Raw genomic sequence first — 23814 nt, forward strand, 5'->3', positions numbered from 1 at the left:
TCCTCGCTTTCTCCTTGTTCAGGGGGGAAAGCCTCTAAAACCAGCAGAGATTATGTATGTTTAAACTATGTGGCAGGCAGAAAATCAGGGAAGGATTTTCCCATTCACAGAGGAGACTGTCTATTGATGGATTCCTGTTTGTTGTACAGAAGCGCAGCAACAGAAGCGCAGGACCCTGTAAGGTGCTCAGTCCTAAAATGCCCTCTAAAGACCCATGGCTTAAAGTAGACAAGGGAGCAATTAATCTGGGTTAAGTGTGTTCCCCCAATCCTCATTCCTTGCCCATGTGTTCACATCAGATAGCTGTGGATTTAATCACGTGTTGGCCCAGAAACTGGCATTGATGCTGGGTATTGAATGGCCACCATTGGGGCCACAGGACTGGTGGAGAGACAGCACAGGTGGGGTCAGCTGTGGCCAGCTCCAGTGTCGCCTTTCACAGCGGCTGGATTTGCTTGTCTCTTGGGGAGCTTGCCGAGGCAGGGCTTCCAAATAGAGTCCAGCTGGTGCGTGCAGAGCGGATGGACAGAGAAGCAGGCAGAGTGTGCCTTGGCAACACCAGCAGGTGAAACTGAATGTGATTTCAGCCTAACCAAGTTGGAGTCCAGCAGCACCTTTAAGACCAATGACATTTTGTTCCAGGTATATAAGATTTCATGCGCACATGCACTTCTTCAGTTCAGCAACAGTGAGGTCATGGCTGGAGGTTGGGACTTGTGGTAAGAGCCCAGCTCCCGGTAAGAGCCCCTGAAGCTCCCAGGCCACCCCTACAAGGTGTGAAATTACAGGATCCTCAATATGGAAGGTAAGGAAAGAGCAGAGCACTTGGATGTACCAATGCATTCAGTGGGACTTATTTCTGGGTCAGTGTGCACAAACTCAGCCCATGAAGTTGTGGTGATCCTATATTTTAATTCAAGAACAAAGTCTGTCCAGTGCCACCTAGAAGTAGTGATTAGGAGTGCTGGGTTTGGTTCCCTGCTCCCCCACATGCAGCCAGCTGGGTGACCTTGGGCTCATCACAGCACGAATAGAGCTGTTCTAGCAGTGATATCAAGGCTCTCTCAGCCTCACCGACCCCACAGGGTGTCTGTTGTGGGGAGAGGAGAGGGAAGGCGATTTTCAGCCACTTTGAGCCTCCTTTGGGTAGGGAAAAGCGGCATATAAGAACCAACTCTTCTTCTTGGCCACCAGACTCCAACTTTGTTCCGGCACAAAGCCGCTCCTCATCCAGGCGCCCCCGAGACGTGTGACCATGGCTACACTGGGCCCATGCGACCTTCGGGCCGCCTCCGAACGGGCTCGATCCATTTCGGATGCCCCCCCCCTGAGCCCCGGAGGCCGCCGACGTGAGCAGCAGCTGAGGCGCTTTGGCGACAGCACCAGGGGCAAGCCGACAGGTGGCGCCGTGCCGCAGGAGAACCCATTTCGGGACCGGGGAGGGGGTGCAAGCGAGACCCGTCCGGCCTCCCCTTCCTGTCTTCGGCCTCCCCTCCTCAGGGGCGATGAGCAGTTCCGGCGGCCGCTGAGGACGTGGCTCTTGGCGCAGCCGCCGGCCGGCCTCTTCCTCTTCCGCTGCGGGCCGCGGCCTGCCTTGCCCGCCTGCCTGCCTGCCTGTGGGCTTTCCTTGCCTTGCCCTGCCCAGCGGAGGATGAGGCAGCCCCGCGCGGGACGGGGGGTCGGAGGCGGCGGCGGCGGCTGACGAGGCCTGGCCGGAGACCGGCATGGAGGAGAGGTTCGGCGGCGGCGAGGTCGTGGCCGGGGGCGGGCGCCTGGGGCCCGTGGATGTGCCCAGCTCCCGGTAAGCGCTCCTCTCCGCGGGGGACAAGGAGGCGGGCGGGCGGGCGAGCGCGGCCACGACCAGTGGCTCCCGGGGCCGGGAAGGGGGTCGTCGGGGAAGGCTCTGCCGCCCTCCCTCGCCTTTCAGAATGGGCCTTGCTTGTCTCGCTGCCCAGGGTGAGCCTCAGGCAGAGCCTTTGCTGGGCACGCAGCGGGACGCGCCTGCAACCAGGCAGCTCCCGCGGGGAAGATCAGGGGCGCTTGAAGCTGCCTTGGCGGGGTGGGAGCATCAGGCCAGCGGGGCCTGCTCAGACGGGCAGTGACTCTCCAGGGTCCCGGAGGGAGGGGGGTTTTCCACGTCACTTTCTACTGGATCATTTTTAGTAGGGGTTGAAGGGGGGATCGCCTGCCTGTGAAGCAGATGCTCTCCCGTCGAGCCACTGTTCCTCCACAGGTAGTATGAGGAGGGGAACACATCGTGTTTTTAAAAGTATTGGATCTTCGGTTCAAGAGGGATGAGGTCTAAAGGTTGTTGCTTCAGGTAGAGTTTTGAATAAAGATCTGGAGAGAGAATGAGGCACAGGTTGCACCGATGTCCAGACATATGGAGAGCGAAGGAAGGTGCCACCAGAAATGGTCGTGGCTGCTGTAGGTGACTGGCAGCTATGTGTCCACAAGGAATGTGCAGTAGTGTTCACTAGTGCTCTGATGTGGTGGCAACATCTGCCACATTTCGACCTCTACATAATGGTTAAAGGAGTCTTGTGGCACCTTCTGGTTCATGAAGCTTATGTCACTATATATATTTGTAGTTTGGAAGGTGCTATGGGGCATCCTGTAGTTTTGGATGCAGTAGGCTCACATTCCCTGTTATAGGAAGGTTCTGCCCTCCTGTAACCATGGCTGCCTTTGTTCTGAGATTTTTGTGTCCAAACATTGAGTTAGATTAGGGAAATCAACAACTGAGATATGGCGTTGGGTTATTCTTCCTCCCAAGTCTTATGGCATACATAGAAGTTGTGCAATTTATGTTCATACACAGAATATGTGAAGTTGCTACTGGTGGGTGAATAGCTATATCATACACACATTGAGGAATCATAGCTAATGAATGTCAGCTGTTTAAGGAGATCTTGCTGAAATCCCATAAGGCCTGCACAGAAATGTAATCAAATGTGAATCAACACCGCCTAAAAACGTCACAGTGAGGAGCAGTATATAAAATGGATGGATGGATGGAATCAACCCTTAAAAGAATATGGGCATGCCAACCAATTAAAAACAAACAAAAAATTGCTTGGTGTGTCATATTTTTTTAAGTTGTGCAGCAACCAAATAGAAGAACATTTTGGCCTTCTTTGTCCCATACGCCTTTTTAGCATTCATTATCTGGTTCCTTCCAAATTCTGTATTTTTTTTAAGCAGGGAGTTTCATGATACTCTGTTGACTCTGTGTATGTCTGGACAGTCATATGTACATCATATGTACCATAATGCATTGCTTATGGATCTGTCCAGCCTGATACTTAACCAGGCACCTGGACTTGAGTACTAGTGCTTTTTTGCTGCAGATGCTTCCAGACCCAAAGGTCAATTTCTGTGACTCAATATGTGTCCATGGGGCAGCTGTGTATCAATCAGTAATGCTGGACAACACCTACCTTGGGGCTGTTTTTGAAATTTGCCACCCTAGAGCAGGAAATCAATACTTCTGTAATGCACTGTAATGCATCAAATACACATTCACATTGATCAGTCAGAACCCCATAGGGCTTGATAGATGACATATGCCAGGTGCAGACTTTGTTTATTTCAGAACACTATAGTTCAAAGCTGATTTGTATACTAAACAGGGCTATAGACCTGCTGTGCTTTATAGATTACATTCTTTGGCACAATAGACCAAATAACATTCTAATTATCTATCAAAAGGAAGGCCATGCTATCAAAAATTATCTATCAAAAGCAAAGCAGCATTGGAGATTTGTCTCGTCCATTCATCCAATGCTCTGAATATTAGCCTATTTTCAATATACCCTCCCTTATAATATTGTGTATCCTTTTTGAGGTATTACCAGCATTTCGTATTAATTTTCATTCCTTTTTTCCCCAGGCTGACCAAATATATCGTGTTGTTATGTTTAGCTAAGTTTTTAAAGGCTTTAGGATTGTTCGAATCCTTTGATCTCCTGAAAGTAGTCCATCTTGTACAGTTTATTTTCATAGTGAAACTCGGGTAAGTTGGGCTTTGCTTCAGTATTCTGCAACTTTTATCATGTGTTTTTGAAACTAATCCTGTTTTGGAATTCTAAGGGTTTTTTTCGCATTCCTAGATTAGAAGTGTGCCCACTCATTGTACTCCTTAACCCTGTAACATGTCGTGCTTAAAATATTTAAGAGTAGTTTGAATAGTGAAAATGCAGTGACTTAAAGCAGCTTATGTTGCTCCCCTCTCTTCCATTCTATCCTTATGACAGTGATCCTGTGAGATATATTAGGCTTGGGAAATGTGACTGATCCAAGGTCACCCAGCATGGGTCGCTTAAATTCTAGCCCTACATTCTAATCATTATACCACACAAGAGCTGATAGATCAGGGAAGGTGTTAAATCCCCTTTCTTTTGTAAAGGAGAAGATACTCCCCACCGTAGATATTCAATGATGCTTGGCTTCTGTTGCAAACAGCAGATGGATATTCTGGAGCTAATCTATGCCAGGATGTTCCAATTCATTTCCCAGTCGTCATTCCTGAAGCTGGTGACCAATTTTCAGGCTCCTGGTTTTATTTCTGATGAGTTATACCTGCCACAAATGGGGAGAGCCTTTTTATCATTACGGATTTGTGACTGAAAATACCAAGCCACAGGGAAGCACTTGGTAAAGATGCAAAGTGGGGACCACTAAGAATGGAAGGACAACACGCTATGAGAGAATATCATTGCCACTTAATGGCTCAGTTTACATGTAAAGCCATGTGCTCTTTTTCACCATAGCTGTCCATTATGTTGTTGTCACCATAGCTGTCCACAAACCAAAACTGAAAGCCATTATTTCTTCAAGAAGTGAAGAAGCATGCTAACTGTCAGCACATTCCCCAGTGGTTTGGGGATTCAGGAATGTGATGTGTGGACCAACCTGTTGAGGTGCTAAAAGGAAATACTGTAGTAGAGAAAGTAAGGTAACTTGTGAAGCAGCCCTCAGAGTACTATGAAACTAGTAGTTCAAGGTGCAATTTGTGCAGGTTAGTTTTGTGAGATGGGGGTTCTAAAATGTATCCCCAGTGTAGATCTGAAAAGGGAAAATGTTTAATTTTTGTGATTTTATACTTATTGTAATGTCACTTGATCTAACAAGCATCCCTGTTCACACAGGTCAGCATTTGTTATGGTTTTGTTCCAAAAACCATTTTCTTCTGGGAAACCTATAACCAAGCATCAGGTGAGTGGAATACCCATTGCTAGGTAGCCCCAGCAGAATCCCATGCTTTATATGAGAAATGTGTGTTTCTAAAACATAAGCTTTGAAGTGGTTGTGTTTTTCTGAGAATGGAAAAGAGATTGCAGGGTAACAGCCCCATGGAAATAAATGGCAGTAGTTCAACTGCCTGAGTTCTCTTAATGGATTTGTGCACAAGATAACTTTTGAAAATTTCATCCAGTGGGAAGGCTTCATGCTTTTATCTGCTTGGCATGTTCACGGGATTGGTTCTTACCATTTCTGAGTTAATGGGAAAGGAATATGTCTGGCATGCTCAGTCATATAGTTCCATTGCTGCTAGCAGATCCAACAGATTCCTTGTAGTTTTCCTACACCAAAGGGGAGTTCATAGAATGCTTCCATTATGCTGACATCCAAAAACAGTAAACTTCTGATGATCGTCGCTAGAAGATCACGATGCAGGACTTGAACTCTTTGCCCTGTTTGTTGGCCTTTCTGAACAGCTGGCTGATCACTGTGTGGGAAAAGGATGCTAGAATAGATGGTGTGATCCAACCAGGCACCTCTTATGAATAAGCTGCAGTTTCTTGGACCAACAAAAAGTGCATAAAAACAGATGATAGGAATGTATAGCAATAGGGCAGCCTTTCTCAACTTTTTAACCATTGAGAAACCCGTAAAACATTTTTCAGACTTTGAGAAACTCCAGAATTGGTGCAATCATGCAGAATATGTTCGGAAAGCATAGATGTGTACATGCCCTCCCTTTCCCACCTCCTTCAGGCCCATCATCAGCCATGGGGAGGAGGGCAGGTTAACACAACCATGTACCTGATAAATATTTAACATGACCAGGACCATATAGCCTGATAAATGTTTAACAAATTTTAAAAATTAATTTAATCCCAGCCATTCAGGCAACCCTTCCAGGGCCATCAGGAAACCCCAGGGTTTCACAAAACCCTTGTTGAGAAAGCCAGCAATAAGGGATCATGTCACTTAAGGGGAAAACCAATAGCAAAAAGTCTTATATTCCAAAGCAGGGTGAAAATTAAGCATGTCATAGCAGTGCTTATTGAAGCAAGGCTGCAGAGTATCCCTTTTTTGTAGGAAACCTGTGGTTAAAAGGAAGTATAACTCTTTAAAGTCATTTGATATTCAAAAGATGTGCCTTTAAGTTAAAATGTTTTCTCTTGCAGTGGGTGAAAATAATTAAACATGCTGTTGGTGGCTGCATAATATCTCTCTTGTGGTTTTTTGGCCTCACCTTATGCGGACCTCTAAGGTAAATATATATCATCAGAACTGTTCTTGGCTATTACTATGGGCAAAATAAGGTTCACTGCAGACACTTGAGTTGGCAGCTTGCCTGCTCATCTAAAAGATAAAGTGTTCAGGTCACACAAAGCAAACGGTCATTGAAATATAGGATCTTGGAGCAATAATTACTCCACCTGACGCTCACATTTCTATTTTGATGTAAATATCAGAAGGCTCTTTTGAAGAGCTCACATGTTTTATGTACAAAACTAGAATTAAAGCCTGTTGGAGCCGCAAACAATGGCCGCTAGCATGGAGGGGGAGTGGAGGTAAGGGTGGTGAGGAACTTATCTGGTGGCAGCAAGCAGTGGTAGATGTTGTCAGAAAACCTTAGGGCAGTCAGAAAACCATAGAAGATGTTGTCGCCAGAGTGTTCAGGTTAGTGTGACTCATCAGTGAGAGGGGGTAGGGAGGCTGTCTGCAGGGGCTATGGGGGGGCTGCATCGTACCTCCGTTGTTTGTGCTGTGGAGGGGGTGAGTTTGGCTTGGGAGTTTCTGAAGGGCAAACTTCTGGGATGGTGGTGTTAAAAATGCATTTTTGTTTTTTAGCCAAAATATGTCTCTTAAAGCTGCTTCCAGGAATTAGAAAATTATTTCAAATTATCTATATAATTTCAGTTAAAATATAGCAGGCACTCATTGAAGCCTCCATCCCAGTGTGATTGGCAAAGGTGCTGCCGTCTCTTATTCTGCTTATAGCAGGTGGCTGTTGATAAGGGGAGAGGGTGGTACTCAGGAGGAGCCAGGCACAGTAGAATGTCTTTGTCTGTTTTGTCTTGTATTTTAAACTGGTATCTGTAGCAGGCTGGGTTCCTCTGTCACTGACGTTAATTGACAATGCTGGAGAAATCCATGAAACAATCTACATTTTTGCAAGCTTCTGGATTCTCTCTCATGAGGAGTTTTAAGCCAACATCAAGCCCGTCTTTTCACCTTCCATGTACTATTCATCTCTGGCTGAGAGCAGGCAGCCCTGGAACGTATTTGGTAACACTTTCTGGGCTTTTGTGTCTTCAGCAGGCAGTCACCAAAGAGTGTGAAAGAAGCCAGTGGGACCATAAAACAAGTCTTCCCAATGGCACCTTAGTAAACGAGTTTTGGGGCATAAGCTTGTGAGAGTCAGGGTTCCCTTTATCAGGCACAAGTAGAAGAGAAATGTGATATAGAAGGTAGAAGGGGGCATCTGATGAAGGGAGCTCAAAAACAAGGGTGAGCTCAGGCAGTTTAATGTTGCAGAAGTTAACCTCATATTGGTCAGGCGTTGCAGAATGCTAGAATCTGTGTTTTCCTCTTCCAAATGTAAAAGAAGTCAGGAGTAATTATTGGGAAGAGTGCTGGAGTCTGACTTCATATTAAGCTGTCGAGAATAAAGATTGTGGCCTGGAACTTATTTGGCAAAAGGGTGATATTGCTCATGTGTCTGTCCAGTAGGAATGTTGCCCATGTGTCTGTCTAGTAGGAAATGAATGAAATTTCTGTTACACAACTGTGTGAGGTTCTAATTAATAATGGGTGTGTATCAGAAATTCCATTCATTTCCTCCCACCCACCCCCCATTAACTCTTGGGCCAAGTATATTGCATAATTGAAATTTCTTGACACTGATGAGGCCTTGATCTTCAAAAGTCTTCATATCCTTTGGTTTACTTATTATTGAGTCTCTTACAGTTAACTGGAATTATAGCTCCAAGATACCTGATGTTTTTTTGTGTTGATCTGATCACATTTTTAGTTGCTTTTCAACTTCGGAAGTTCTCAGTGTGTCTCACACAATGAACAAATGTCTTCTTGCTCACAGTTTTACTCAGCAGCCTATCCTGGAATGGCTGGTACTGACACTAGAGAGGCCTTGCCCTTGGGGCTCCTCAGGATGCTGCTAGAATCTGAAGGAGCCATCTGTGGTGACCTCAGGTGCTATGACTGACTCTCAGTTTGTCTGCCTTAAAATTGATGTTCTAAAGTGAGGGCGTCTATCTCTTGTTTTGCAGAACTGTATTGCTCTTTGAGCACAGTGATATTGTGGTCATTTCCCTGCTTAGTGTACTGTTCACAAGTTCAGGAGGAGGCCCAACAAAGGTATGCTGGTTGCTTCACTTCGCTTAGTCCAAACCTCTTCCGCAAGTAGAACTGTAAGAACTGCTATAAAACCTGTCTGTTAGCACTGCTTGAAATGCAACTCTTGTACAACCACTGATGTAAGTATTTGCCCCTTTTTTGTATCCAGCTGATTATGTATTGTAGTTACTTGACCACGAAGCCTCTGTGAAGACTGAAGCTTTACAGTGCAGCCCCATGAAGTTGGTTTGAATGGGAATAGCTAGGTTTTGTAGATTCCCCCTTCTCTCCCCCCCCCCCCCCCCCCGGTTAGGCCTAGTTTTATTTGTAATTTGCATATATTTTTGAAGCTTCTCTACAGCTTCAAATACTTACCTTCCAAATCACTTACTGTTGACTTCTTGCTTTTCAGACAAGAGGCGTGGCATTTTTTATCATTGCTGTGATCTGCCTGTTGCTTTTTGACAATGATGACCTCATGGCTAAAATTGCAGAACATCGTATCCTTTCTAGCTACGTGAAAGGGACAGAATTGCCTTATTTTGGCTGCCTCTTCTGGAGTACTTATGGCCGTTTTTAAGAAATTATATGTGGCACAATTGATGCTCCCATGTTGTGTTTCTGTATCACTTTTCCCATTGGGGGTAGGTACTATGATACCTTTTTAGGAGAGTGGGCAAGATATCAGTTTCCCCCAACAGCCAGAATGGGGTTCCTCCTTTCCCAGAAGCAACGCTCTGGAGACAGGAAGCTGGATCCGGACTTTTGTGAGTCGAAAGAATGCACAGCAACAATATTTCTCTAGCTTTGCCTTCTCCAGCTGCCCCTTATTCTTGCTGCTGGCTGAGCAAAATGCATCAAGAAGCAGGCTGCAGGAAGAACAGGCAACTAGGCAACATACTTGCAGATCACTGAACTTGTTTGCACATTGTATCCTTTGTGATCATTAGGAGAGAGAGAATTTCACAGGCTAGTACAGATTGATAGGGGGAAGGGCCATGATTGACAGGTAGGCCATCTGGTTTGCATGTAGAAGGTTCATGGTTCAATCCACAGCATCTCCAGTGAAAAGCATAAAGTACAAGTTGATGGAAAGACCCTGGAGCGATTGCTCCCCCGAGCTTGGGCAGTACTGACTTTGAGAACCCAGTGGTCTGTCAAGCACAAGGCATTGTTAGCTGTGCTCAGTAATGAAACTTGTTGTGTTATCCAAGAGGGTGACATCGCCTGTTCTTCCTGTGCGCACACAGTGTGGACACATTTGATGAAGAGGAAAGACAAATCTGCTTCTGCAGGTTCCTGTCTGCAGATATTTGGATGCAGCCCACCAGTTGAAGCCCATTGTGCAGCCTTCTTTCCACTCTTATGAAAAAGAAGGATGTGAAATCGCCCCCAACGGCCTACCTCTCTCTTACAATTTCTTCAGATATTGCCACTTCATTAATGTTGTCTTTTCTGAAATCTCATTTTGATAGAAACAGTTTCTCTGCTTAAATGACAATATATTATTTCTGATATTCAAATAAACCACTGATCAATGAGCTCCCTTCCCCCCCCCCACCTCCAGCAAAGCCTGTTCCATGATATTGGCCAGTCTTGTTTCAGAAGTTTACCTGATTTAAACCTCCTGTACCTTCAAGTCCTATATTTGTGTTGCCCTCAGTTTAGCTTCCCAGAGATGGAGACTGTGTTCATAAATAATCGAGATAGGATTCCATAGTGCATTTTCCTGACCTTAATTTCTTCAGCTGAGGGACACCATGACAGTGCTCTAACACACATACTTTATACAGGCATCGCTTTCCTAGGAGTTGCAGATCACAAGGTAAATGTTGTGTATATGGAATTGTCTAAGCATTGTGCGCTAAGAAGTGTCAGGAAGCAGAATGAACATTTATACGGCTGGCATATGAAAGCAGTACACTTTTTCCTGTTGCCTTTGACTTCCTTTCTTTGCTGTCTCGTTTCAACAACAACTTTTAGATATGCCCAGCATTTTTATGCTGAGAACAGAAGCCATTGTGATAATAATGTTAATGAATCTTGGAGTCTAGAAACAATAAAAAGCAAGTGAAGCTCTGTCAAGCTCGCAGTACCGTACTTATAACAAATTATGACTTGGCTTTAACAGTGACTGATATGCAGCATTTCAAACTGCCTTCAAATTAGTCAGCATATTTAGTCATTGCATTGGATTCACATTTCCTTTTCCTGCTGCAGACACCTAGTTTACCTGTTCTACTGTTCCTAAGCAACATTTGTGGGAATTTGGTGGACTGCAGAGGGTGGTGGGAGGCAGGAACATTGGTTTCCACTAATAGGAGTGCCTTGTGAGACCCCCACTCATCATTGGCCACTTTGGGAGAGGGCAAATAGACCTTCCAACCCTAGTAAAAAAAATAATAATTAAAAATACATTTAAAACAGTTAAATCTCCCCCAACTGGGGTAACTCCTTTGGGGTTCTGGATTAACCCTGAGGTTAGCATGTAACCCTGGTTGGGAATGGCTTAACTTTTGAATAAGATAACTATATTTTATAATACTTCTCAAACTGAGGAGTTGATCTTGTCTGTTGGGATGTCAGCTAAGGACCAGGGCGGAGAGGGAATCTTAACAGAAGTGAGATAAATTGCTAGGTGTTGCGATTCAGAAGCCCTTGTTACATAATTTTTCATTAAAAAAAAGAACATTAAGCATGGAGAATGAATCAAGTAAGTTTAGCTGCATGCCTAGAGTGGCAATCACTGTAAGAAGAAGAAATGGGAAAGTTCTGTCTACGAAGTCCACAGATAACTGGAAACCTGCCTGTGTATATTCTGTGACTCATAATGATCAGAAGGAATGTAAGAAGTATTTCTTATCAAGTCCTTATACGAATGTGAAAATGTGCAAAATATCTGATTTTTTAAGTATGCTGATTGGTATCTGTCTCTGTTTTTAGGGTGGAGTACTTCTGCTTGTATTAGCATTATGTTGCAAGGTCGGCTTTCATGCGGCTTCCAGAAAACTCTCTGTAGATATAGGTGGAACCAAACGCCTTCACGCATTGTCTCATCTAGTTTCTGTTATCCTCCTGTGTCCCTGGGTAGTCATCTTGTCTCTAACAACAGAGGTAAATAGCAATATTCAAAAGATTTAACTTTGAAACTGTCAGAGCTATAATGCTACAGAATAAAATGCATCAAGTTGAGATATTTCCACAACCCTGGTGGAATGCAGAAGTTCTGACAAGTTTTCAAATACATAATGAAGTTTTTGGAAGAGAGATTCCATAACTAAAGCTGTATAAAAAGATTGGCTTCAAGCCTCGAAGAGGTGAGACTGCTGAGGAGAGCTTATGGGAGAAGATTGTGGACCCAGCAGGTTTATACTGATATCTTAAATCTTGCTTGGAAACCAGCTGGTAATTGATTCCATTCTGAAAGTGTTGGTGGCTTAAGTTGTCTACACCTGTTGATGGGAAACAAATATCCATTTTGAGTATTACTAAGCTTCTAGACAGCTTTTGAAGAGAGCCCCATATAGAGCTCATTACAATTTGTTCTAGAAATTGCCTAGCCATCAGTGGATATGGTTTACATTCTTATCATCTAATTCTCAACATGACAATATATGTGAATACTTTAATCCAGGAACTGAAGATGTGGACAGACAAGGTAGATCTTTCTTCAAACCTGAAACATGTTTCACTTGCAGGAGAGCCAGCTTGGTGTAGTGGTTAGGAGTGCGGACTTCTAAGTCCATTAAGGAAGAAGGGGAAAGGCTTAGGGACCCCCTCTGGAGCTTCTGCAGACCCCTGGTTGGGAATCCCTGCACTCCGGGCATTCAGAGAAGTGAAAGAAAAAATAGTGCAGGGAATGGAAAATTAGATGTCTCCCAAAGTTCGGGGTGGGGCTCATTTATTTTCATCAATTGCCAATAGGGTTAACTTCATTCTTTATATGCTTAATAATTAGCTAGTCTAATTATTCTTTGAAGGGTAATTCATTTCTAGGCTGTATATGAGTAACAGCTTAAAATTTATAAATGTAGTAGACTAGTATGGGAAATGGAATAAGTGTGAAGCACGAAGTTGCTAATGTCTCCCTCCATACAGAGATGAGGTAGGCAGGAAATAGGTTGAGGTCTACTGGTTAATTTCTAGTGGCCTACCAAATGCTCATTTTTTGTTGCGTTTCTTGGGCCAGGTAGACATCAGCACTATTCAGCAAGGTGTTTCTTACACATGGTTTGTATATTCAGGATAGAGAATACAGATAGTTTATGCCTTAACTATTAAGAAATCTTAACTTTGCAGCTTGGATAGATAGCCAAGCTTTGTGCAGTGTTTAAGAGTGGTGGTCTCTAATCTGGAGAGCCAGGTTTGATTCCCCACTTCTCCACATGCACTCACATGGGTGACCTTGGACTAGTCACAGCCCTTGTAGGGCTGTTCTCATAGAGCAGTTCTCTCAGAGCTCTCTAAGCCCCACCTACCTCACAGAGTGTCTGTTGTAGAGAAAGGAAGGGAAGCTGCTTTAAGACTCGTTTGGGTAGCAGAGTATAAAAGCCAACTCTTCTTCTAGGTTCATTATTGTGCAATAAAATTTAATGTGGATACAAATTTCTTTTGCTCTCCATACTAAATGTTCCTTTTTCCTTTTAATTGCAGAGTAAAGTAGAATCCTGGTCTTCTCTTATCATGCCTTTCACTACAGTTATTTTTTTCGTTGTGGTATTGGACTTTTATGTAGAATCCATGTGTTCCGTCAAGATGGACGTCTCAAAGTGTTCTCGTTATGGATCATTTCTCATTTTCATAAGTGCTGTCCTTTTTGGCAACTTCTGGACTCATCCAATAACAGATCAGCTCCGAGCACTGAACAGGCCAGCGCACCAGGAAGTCACAGAGCATGTTCTTTCTGGCGGAGTGGTAGTTAGTGCCATTTTCTTTATTTTATGTACGTCTTAGTCCTCATATTTAGAAGAATAGCAGTATATTGCTAAGACTTTTTCATGCATTAATCAGGAGGAGTTTGGAATGCCTCAGTATAGCAGAACATGTGAATGCTAGGAGTGGTGCCAGACATCACAATATGTTCTTAAGGCATGATTTGATTGGTCAGAAAGTTGTGCTGATGTATCTTGGTATATATCAGAGGCTGAGAACCTTTTCCTGTGGGGAGAGCACATGGTTGCTTTTGAATTGCTCAGTGGGCTACACCAACAGTGTTTTGTACCTATAATAGGAAAAAGCACATTAATTTGCACATATAGGCTTATATGACCTCTCAGCTGTTGAACTGTTGCCTTTCCCTGGAATCCCCAATTTCTGGCTGCACTTCTATGGCCAATGTTCCTGTGAATTCCCACCCCCTTCAGAAATCTCACCTGGTTAATGGGGCTATAGGGCCAAGGCTAGATAAAACTGTGAAGTCAGCAGTGAGCTGTTTGGGCCTCTGTCCTGGAGATTACTTACCTTTTGACTAAAGGCATAACTATGAATGATCCATAACAGATTTTGGGTATGTTGTAATGAACCAGCATGTCTAACATTTGATGCATAAAACATCCTGAATCTAGAGTTGTGCTCCAAAACAAATATTAAGCATATTGCCATATTTATAGTGGTAAGTGCATGCCCTATGCTATAAAAGCTGTTGTCGTGTGCAGTTTTTACCCAGGTATTCCCATACTGGACCCAAGAGTATTACACACATTGCAAGTGTAGGAAACAAATCTGTCTTCCACTGGCCTTCATTTTTGTTTTAGGTGGGGACTGCAGACTTAGATTCTAAAGCTCAGCTATGGAACCTTGTTCAAATCTGGATTTAAGCTACAACAATGTTTTAGGGATCACGGCAAAGTGGTAGGACTGCAGAACAAGTTTGGAAAGCTAACTGAAATCTGAATGAAATACTTAAACAAACATAGATTGCTTGAATGATCAATATTCCACATGATTGGAATATTGGAGTAGTAAAATGCCATCACATGATGTTCCAGCATCTGCACACACTTGTGCAATGTATAAATTCTAAAGTAAGGTGGAGAGAATAAGTAGCTGGGGGAGAGAATGGGGAAGTTTAGCTAGGAAGAAAGCCATTCATCCAGATAGCCAACTGCCTTTGAGCCTGCGCCATCTGGTAGGAGATAAAAGTTCTAGTGAAATCTTTGGAGAATTTAAGGAGAAGCATTGCAGAAGTGGCCATGTGAAGAAGCACAGTGAGAGCCAAGGCTTGGGGTAAGCAGCAGAGCAGCAGGGCCATCTGAAAATATGATCTCTTGTAGTGGGTATAGGAATAAAAACCCAAGTATTCTTCCAAGGTTGGCCAAAGGAGGGGTGTTGGATTAAGGCAACAGATGGCCTCATGATTACCTCATTAGAACATGGGGTATTATATGAGAGGTGAAAATGCCATTAAGTTAAAGACAGATGCATTTGTGGTTTCTTGTGTTAGAAAGCAATGAGACAAATTGGTTGTAAGCCCTGAGATGGAGAAGGATAGAGAAAGTGATTGACAGAATGGTGGCTTATGGAACATGGCAATCAAGCACTGTAAGAGCAAATTACTAGCTGTTATAAAAGCCTTTGAATGTTTTTGATTTGTACATAGTGCTTGGACTCATATAAAATGTCAAGAACTCTTTTTTAATTATGTTTATATTATGTTTTAGCTGCCAATATCCTCTCTTCCCCAACACGGAAAGGGCAGAAAGGCACTCTCATCGGATATTCTCCTGAGGGAATACCACTATACCATTTTATGGGTGATGCTTTGCAGCATAGCTCTCAGTCTTTACCTCGATTTATTAAAGAATCACTGAAACAAATCCTTGAGGAGTCTGACTCAAGGCAAATCTTCTATTTTCTTTGCCTAAATTTGGTAAGCGTATTTCTTGAAACTTGGAGTGAACTTATGTTGAGTCGGGTTAGTTTTAGAGCCACACCTATTGATGTAAAACCATAGATGGTAAAATCTCTCATGAGGCATTGAGACAAGCCCTTCAGTCTAAGACAAGATTCTGAACCCTTGGTAATTCTTTACAGTCTGTCCAGCTTTGTTTTAGAAGCCTATACGGGGCAGCAGGCAAGACTGGATAACCTGGTAAATTTTAAGGAGTGGACCTGTTTTTCTTTCATTTATATCCCATTTTTCTGCTGAACAGTGGGACATTTGGGAGCTTCATTAATGCAGAAACCCAAATCACATTTGCAGAGTACATGAACAAATGTATTTACCTATTGTTCCATATGTTTACCAATATTGGGGGAATTCATGATCAGGACTGGCTCAGCCACCCCCCAAAAGACTTGCTTTGTCCTGAGCGGTAGACCCTCCCATGCTGCAAGGGAGATTGCTTTTTGGCTTCCATTCAGTTTCAAAAGCAGTTGGAGTTGGGCATGGAAGTCGGGGGGAGAGGTCCACAGGGCTAGCAGCACTTTGGATCCTGGCCCTTGTCTTTTAAGTGAATCCTTGGCAATATTGATCAGCTGCATGATGGTGTCTACAATAGGGGAGGAGTGTGGGCCCCAATTCATTAGTCGCACTAGTTTCTGCTGCTCTCTTTCCTAGGCTCTGGAGTGGGAAGCGATAAGAAAAAGTCCTTTCTTTCCCCAATATTGCCGTGTTCTCCCTCAGAAAAAGCAACATAGAAGATGAATATTCAACATGTAACTTTCTGCCATGTTGTGTTCTGAATAGTGTGTGAATGTTTTCTCCCATCATTAGATGAAATCCTGTTAAGAGTTTCAAAATAAGATTTATATACTTTTCCAGCATGCAGTCCTTCATTATCAAGGGCAAGATCCAATTCTGTGCTCCTTCTATTCTAGGCTTTTACTTTTGTGGAACTATTTTATGGTGTGTGGACCAATAGTCTTGGATTAATCTCTGATGGCTTTCACATGCTCTTTGACTGTTCTGCTTTAGTGATGGGTCTGTTTGCTGCATTGATGACTCGATGGAAAGCAACCCGTATATTCTCCTATGGGTATGTATGTCAAATTAAATTATAAGGATTAATTCAAAGGATGTTGCCAATTTTAGCCTCATGTGGTATTTGGACACAGCTGTGTGCCAATAATATCAAGTACAGTAAAGCTTCTGAATTGTGTCTCTCTCCAGACACACACAGTGGACCGATAAGGCAATTGCTGCCATTCTCTGTTCCATGCCAAGTGTTTAAGATACACACATCCATCTCATCATATCTGCATGTCTGCTGTAGCTCACAGCAGGGGATTCTGGCTGCTATGTAATATGTGAAGCAGTTCGTCATAGACTGCTTGGTTGCAGACTGGTTGTATGAATAGCTGTGTTCTTCATGCTAACGGAAGCTGTTATGAAGGGCTGGGGAAATAATACTAATATGAAACTGGTTCTCATCTCTTCCAAATGCAAAAAAAATTGTGTAATGGTAGATAGCCAGCACATTGTGCAGGAGCTCATAATCTTGCTGAATTTGTGAAAATGTTCATTGATTTTCTGGCAGAATACTTGGCGGGATTTCCGCAACATTTGTTCAGCGTTTTTAAAAAATATTCCTCACTTTCTCAATTGCAGGTATGGCCGTGTAGAAATTCTCTCTGGATTTATTAATGGCCTTTTCCTCATGGTAATAGCTTTCTTTGTCTTCCTTGAGTCTGTGGCCAGACTGGTTGATCCTCCAGATATTGACACAAATATGCTCACTGTAAGTTAGTTTGATGATCTTGAATTTACTCCTGTTGAACATTCTTGGATACTAGGATTGTCAGTAGTGTACAGGAAGACTGCCAAGGGCTGTTTATGTAAGGCTAGTGTAGATCTGACACTCCTTCATAAGTGCAGCTAAAGGATGTGCTGTGGGTTACAAGGCCCCACCCATCAACTTCCTGACATGGAAAATGATCCCACCAATCTGAAGGATGGTCAGGGTTAGACTAGCACAGGCGGATGCTAAGGGACACTGTGGTGTGGTTAGGAGGAGGCTGCACGAACCCAAGTCCCCACTTGGTCTTGAAGCTAACTTTGGGTGCTCTTGAGCCAGCCGGTCCTCTTCTGAGCCTAGGGGACCCCACAGAGCAGTTATGAATGCAAAATGCAGGAGCGAGAATCATGTATGCGTTTCTGAGCTTGTTGGAAGAAGGATGAAGTTTAGTCGAAGAATATTCAAATCCTGACAAAGAATTAATGCCAGTTAGTGATGGCCTTCAATAATGGTGGTCTAGACATAAATCTTGGCTAAGCTTTCTAGGACAGCTGATGCACAAGAAGAAAAGTGCAGTCCTGCAGTGCCATGTCTGTCCCTGAACTCTGCCTGGAGAGCTGTTTTAGTAAAAGCAGGAACTGTTTTTTGCTAATTAGTATGGCAGCTATCTGAATATAATAATTAATTTTTTAAAGTGCTGTTAGTTGGTTTTTTGGACATATGGAATGCTAGGAAATGGAGGCTAAATAAGATTTTTCTCTCCCTTGTGCAGCCAGTCTCAGTTGGAGGATTGATAGTAAATCTTGTTGGTATCTGTGCCTTTAGCCATGCCCATTCTCATGGGTCTTCCCGAGGAGGATGTCCTTCACACGACCACAACCATTCCCATCATGGGCACGGCCACAGTCACGGGCATGGCCATTCCCACAGTGATTACGGGCACAGTCATAATCATGGGCATTCACATGGATCACTCGGTGGTGGCATGAATGCCAATATGAGAGGTAAACAAGCATCAGTGGGTACTTGTGAAAAGTAATCTTAACAGAAGCATAACAATATGTATGGAACATATAAAGAGCTGTCACATACTGAATCTGACCATCGTTCTGTCAGTGTTGTCTCCTCTCTGAGCAGCAGTTTTCTAAGATCTTAGGCCACCTTCTACATCACCTTCTACATCAGGGGTAGTCACACTGCGGCCCTCCGGATGTCCATGGACCACAATTCCCATGACTTCCCAGGGGCTCATGGGAATTGTGGTCCATGAGCATGGACATCTGGAGGCCGCAGTTTGACTACCCCTGTTCTACATGATGGCTTTCTTTGGAAATGCCAGGGGTTGAACCTGGGTCCTTCTGTATGCACACCAGATGTTCTGCCACTGAGCCCGGTCTCCTTATTGAAATTGTTTTAAAACATCAGTAGTGTGGTTTAGGAAACAAAGCAAAGCCCTTCAGATGTGAAACTTGTATTTTTAGAAGGTGTGCTGGCTCCTATCAGGACTAGCTGCTGTGTTTTCACATTTATGATCTAGAAAATGATTTCTTTTTTTGTTTTTGTTTCAGGAGTGTTCCTACACGTTTTGGCCGACACTCTTGGCAGTGTTGGAGTGATTATATCAACAATATTCATTCAGCAGTTTGGTTGGCTCATAGCTGATCCTCTGTGCTCTCTCTTCATTGGTACACTGATTTTCCTCAGTGTTATTCCACTGATAAAAGATGCCTGTCAAGTGCTGTTGTTGAGGATCCCACCGGAACATGAGAAAGATCTGCACATAGCTTTAGAAAAGGTTAGAATTCATGTGTGTGTCGCCGTTTCTCTGCATGTTTTGTCATAGGCCTCTATGAGGTGTTTAAGTACTGTTCTTCATAAACTTTGAGATCTGCCACATTCTAGAAACATCATCCAATTTGTGAGGTCATTGAAGATACTTTTGAGTCCCGACCCCTCCTTAAAATCATCAAGCTTTGCAAAGCTGGGGTACAGAGCTTATACATATTACGTAGATAGATACAGAGAAAAATGCAACATTACTGTTTTTCAGTAGTTTCCCTTTCAGACTGAGAACAGCTTTAAAAAACTTCAGATACTGAGAGAATAATTTGCAGATTAAAAACCACAAGTTATTTAAACATTATATTTTAAGCCAGAATCAAATTTGTAAAATAACTCTGTTCCTGTTCACTGTTAATAATAGGATTTTCTTGCTATATAATTCTGTCTCTAGTTCAGTGAAAGCTGACTGTAGGCATAAAATAATACAGCTTTATGGGATATTAGGAGTGCTGTTAATGTCTGTTTCTGCAGATTCAGAAAATAGATGGTGTCATCTCCTGCAGAGATCCTCACTTCTGGTGTCATTCTGCAGATGTTGTAGCAGCCACGATACATGTACAAGTCATGTCAGATGTAATGGAGCAGAGAATTATTCAGCAGGTAACCTGATGCAGTCATACGTTATGCGTGGACCGGCTGTCACAGCCCCAGTTCCTGCTATGGAGTGTCTTTATGAGGGTTGCTTGGTCTGTGGTTACAGCTGCTGGGCATTGCCCCTTGTTTATCTTTATAAACTAAGGGTCATCTCTTTCCAGTGTGAAATTCTGTATCGCTTCAGTAGGGAGCATCTTCTATGGGGTTAGGCCTAGCATACCTTGCAGCCCACTTCTTTCCATGTTATCTCTTGTACAATCTCTTATATCTACCACGGATGTCCTCTGTACAAGCCATCTATGTGTTGAGCCCAGGCAGCAAGGATAAGGACAGAGTCAGAGACATTATCGGTGACTATCCTTAGTTATGGAATTTTCTCCCTGCATCAGACCCAGAAGATCTTTTGGAACTGCTGGGGAAATTCCAGTTACTCTAACAAACTGAATAAAGTGTTAGAGTAACTGGAATTTCCCCAGCAGTTTCAGACAAGGAGGTTACTTAACACTCCCTTGAGCCCTTGTGGTGGTGCAGACTATAGATAAATGGGGGCAAAAGTTCTTATCCCTCCTGTTTCCTTGCCTGTCACTGCATCAGTGTAATTGAGTGCAGGGCGGTCCCTGCTCATTTAGCTCTTTATGGAGGATTTTGATGAAGGAACTCAACTGCAAAGCAATTCCCTCTTGGCCGCTGTGAGCAACAAAAGTTGTCTTATGTACAGGCTTCGAAGACTGAGTGCTGCTGTTTTTATTTTCCTCAGGTTTCAGCTATACTTAAGGATAGTGGAGTAAACAACCTGACTGTCCAGGTGGAGAAAGAAGCCTATTTCCAGCATATGTCTGGCCTCAGTACAGGATTACATGATGTCCTTGCCATGACAAAACAAATGGAATCCATGAAATGCTACAAAGATGGCACTTACATCATGTGATTTGAAGCTACATATTTGTATTATTTTGTCAGAAGAATTTGCACATAACTGTACAGAAACAAATGTACTATATATTTGGATTTTTAGAAGATGTTACACACATAAAATAAATTTTAAAACCAGATCAAGAAGTTTAAAAAAGAGGTGGGACTACTAAAGCATCTGTTGTATATGTGGAAATAATGCAATGTAAAATATTGTATTTGGTGTCTATTAAACACATTTTGGTATGAGTGTGGATGAGCATAAATGTCTTCCACCCTAGATTATCAGTCATTTCCATCTAAAACCTAAAGGAAATAATTTTCCTTTCGGTTTCTTCAAAATTATGTTGGCATTGTGTTGTTTGTTTGCACATTAAAATGAGTGCAAATAGAGGTTTTTTGAGGTTTATTAGATACAAAAGTGTACAATTTTGTATTTGGCTCCCTGTATATAATTCTATTTTCTAAGTTTTTTTGTTTGTTAAATCAGGGGCAATTGATTCTACCATTTTAAAATTCAGTGAACCAATTTTTTAAAGTAAAAAGAACAGTCATGTTGGCAACAAATTGGGAGAAATAAAACTTTTTAAATTCTTGCACTCAGTGTTCCTGTTCACTGGGAAACTTGAAAAACTAAACCACTATGTAAAATAAAGATATTTTTATAAATAACAAAGTTGACATTTTGCTTTAACCTGTTCTCACAGTGATTTAGAAGTTGGTTTTTATACCTGAAGGAGTCTCAAAGCAGTTTACAATTTCCTTCCCTTCCTCTCCCCAAGACTTGTTACGATTCTTTTAGCCTGCATGTTGAATAAGAACACATCCTCTGCGTTTGAGTGCTATTTGATGCTGCCTTACTACACATAGCAGTAAGCTGATTTGAATGCTGGTAAACAAAATGTTCGTAAATTGGTTTCTGCTGCCGAGTTCCATTGCCTTCATCCGTACAGGTTTCCCATGGGTAAAATGTGGAAACAAAATTGGTTAGAATATAGTGCATTTTCAAAGATAATCAAAATCCGTATTTTGTTTCAGAAGTGTTTTGGTATCTTATATCAAGCAGTGATTTCCAGGCACACTTCAGCAAATTGCTTCCTAGTCATCCAATCAAGAACAACATGTAAATAAAAAAAGCTGCTGTATTTGTCTTCTAGTAGGGTTGCCAAGTTCCCTCTGGCCACTGCGGGCGATTGGGGTCAAGGACTTCCAGTGTTATGAAGCTCACTTTCCTGAACAGCTGGTGGGAATGATGAATGCGGAAGAAAAGATCTGCTGGATCTAGAATTGCCAACCTCCAGCTCATGGCTGAAAAGCTCTTGGGATTACAAGTGATATCCAGGCAACAGAGATCAGTTCTCCTGGAGAAAGTGGCCACTTTGGAAGGTGGACTCCACAGCAGTATACCCCATTAAAGTCCTTCACCTCCCCCAAACCCTGCCCTCAGGCTCCACCCTCCAGGTACTGCCCAGCCCAGAGCACCTCTACTCCAGTAAGCTGTCTGTCACGGTGACAAACCAGATGCCTCTTGGAAACCTCCAAGTAGGGCAAGACCACAGGCCTCCCCTCTTCTTGTCCTGAAGGCAACCAGTGGTCAGCAACACAGTGCCTCTGGACTTTGACAGCTTAGCCAACCGCCAGGGTGGTGCTCCCAAGGGAGAAGGTGGCAGCTTTTGTGCAATTACCTAATTTAATATTTTAATTTATATTTTAAAATTTTGATGATGAATTTTAAACATCTAATTTTATTCTGTGTATCAATTGTATCTTCAACTGATGTGATCCTCCCTGAGCCCTTGGGGAACGGCAGAATATTAAAAATACGTGAGATACAGCAAAACTTTCTTTCGTCTGCCATTCCAGGAAGCGACCTTGAATGTCTGAGACGTGCTTCCTCATCCACAGTGAGCAGTTTCCCAAATGCTCTAATCCAAAGAAGTTGATGTCCTAATATTTATTTATTTATTATATTTATATACTGCCCTCCCCAGGGGCTCAGGGCGGTTTACATAAGAACAAACAATACATAAAACAATCTATAAACATAGACATACAACAGTGCAACAATACAAACAGGTCCAGAGCATGTTGGTGGAATTCTGAGGGGAGCAGGGGCCTTTCAGTCGCTGTTGATTACATCTGGTCTCAACCAAATGCCTGGCGGAAGAGCTTTTTGCAGGCCCTGCAGAACTATTTAAGCTCCATCAGGGCCCTGATCTCTTCTGGGAGCTTGTTCCACCAGGTGGGGGCCAGAACAGAGAATGATCTGGCCCTGGTTGAGGCCAGGCGGACTTCTTTAGGGCCAGGGATCCTTAGCTGGTTGGTGGCAGTAGAGCGCAGAGCTCTTTTGGGGGCATAGGCGGGGAGGCGATCCCTCAAGTACACTGAGCCCTGACCGCATATGGCCATGAAGGTAATTACCAGAACCTTTAGTCTGATCCAGAATTCAACTGGCAACCATTGCAGCTGGTGGAGAATAGGCTGGATGTGAGACCTCCACGGTGTTGCTGTGAGGATCCTGGCCGCTGCATTTTGAACCAGCTGTAGTTTCTGGGTCAAGGCTAAGGGCAGGCCTGTGTAGAGCGAGTTACAGAAGTCCAGCCTAGAGGTGACCGTTGCATGGATGACTGTGGCTAGGTGTTCCGGGGCCAGGTAGGGCGCTAGTAGTTTGGCTTCTAGTTGCCCATTATTCTCTTAATGCGGACATATTTATCGTACACGAAATGTTTCCCATGCAATTCAATCTCAAGTGAACACAAATCCAGATGGCTTTCCCCCCTATTTATCTCTGGAATCCGTTAACCATTTTCGGTATGACTCGTGTGTTAATTTGCTCTCACGCTCTACCTATAAGGTTGAACGGATCACTTCCATTCCCTTATACTGTATCTGAGGAAAGGTGCGTGAACGCCAAAGCGCACTCCTTGAACAAACTAGGTTGGACTTAAAGGTCTACATTTATTCGGCCAGGCATTAGCCGTGAGCCAGCAAAGGAGAAGAGAGAGCGCATCGCCTTCTAGCCGCACCGAGCCCCAGCTGGACGCGAATGCCTAAAAGAAAGTCACGTGACCCGGAGCCGCCAATCCTCATTCGTGGTACCGCCTCCTTTTTCGAACACTTGGGGCAATCAGGCCTTCGTCGCCGTAGAAACGCATTTTCCGTAGAACGCCAAGTGGCCAATGGGAAGCGAGGTAAGCGG

General features: G+C 43.4%; 1 protein-coding gene across 1 annotated transcript; it reads left to right on the forward strand.

Annotated features, from left to right (window-relative positions):
- The first annotated feature begins 1507 nt into the window (after positions 1 to 1507).
- SLC30A5 (solute carrier family 30 member 5) lies at positions 1508 to 21212 on the forward strand. The gene is made up of 16 exons (XM_077347299.1): positions 1508 to 1801; positions 3893 to 4015; positions 5151 to 5217; positions 6417 to 6502; positions 8526 to 8613; positions 9005 to 9092; positions 10341 to 10417; positions 11536 to 11706; positions 13246 to 13534; positions 15252 to 15460; positions 16411 to 16568; positions 17141 to 17270; positions 18040 to 18271; positions 18836 to 19062; positions 19581 to 19709; positions 20461 to 21212. Exons 1-16 carry the CDS (start codon positions 1725 to 1727, stop codon positions 20629 to 20631), a joined length of 2322 nt encoding a protein of 773 aa, XP_077203414.1. The 5' UTR covers positions 1508 to 1724; the 3' UTR covers positions 20632 to 21212.
- The last annotated feature ends 2602 nt before the right edge of the window (positions 21213 to 23814 follow it).

This window comes from Paroedura picta, chromosome 7 (genome assembly GCF_049243985.1).
Source record: "Paroedura picta isolate Pp20150507F chromosome 7, Ppicta_v3.0, whole genome shotgun sequence".
NCBI lineage: Eukaryota > Metazoa > Chordata > Lepidosauria > Squamata > Gekkonidae > Paroedura > Paroedura picta.

Coding starts and splice junctions, on each gene's coding strand:
- SLC30A5 (XM_077347299.1), top strand. CDS start 1,725: ATGGAGGAGAGGTTCGGCGGCGGCGAGGTCGTGGCCGGGGGCGGGCGC. Junction 13,535..15,251: donor TGCCATTTTCTTTATTTTAT/GTACGTCTTAGT, acceptor ATTATGTTTTAG/CTGCCAATATCCTCTCTTCC. Junction 19,063..19,580: donor TGCACATAGCTTTAGAAAAG/GTTAGAATTCAT, acceptor CTGTTTCTGCAG/ATTCAGAAAATAGATGGTGT.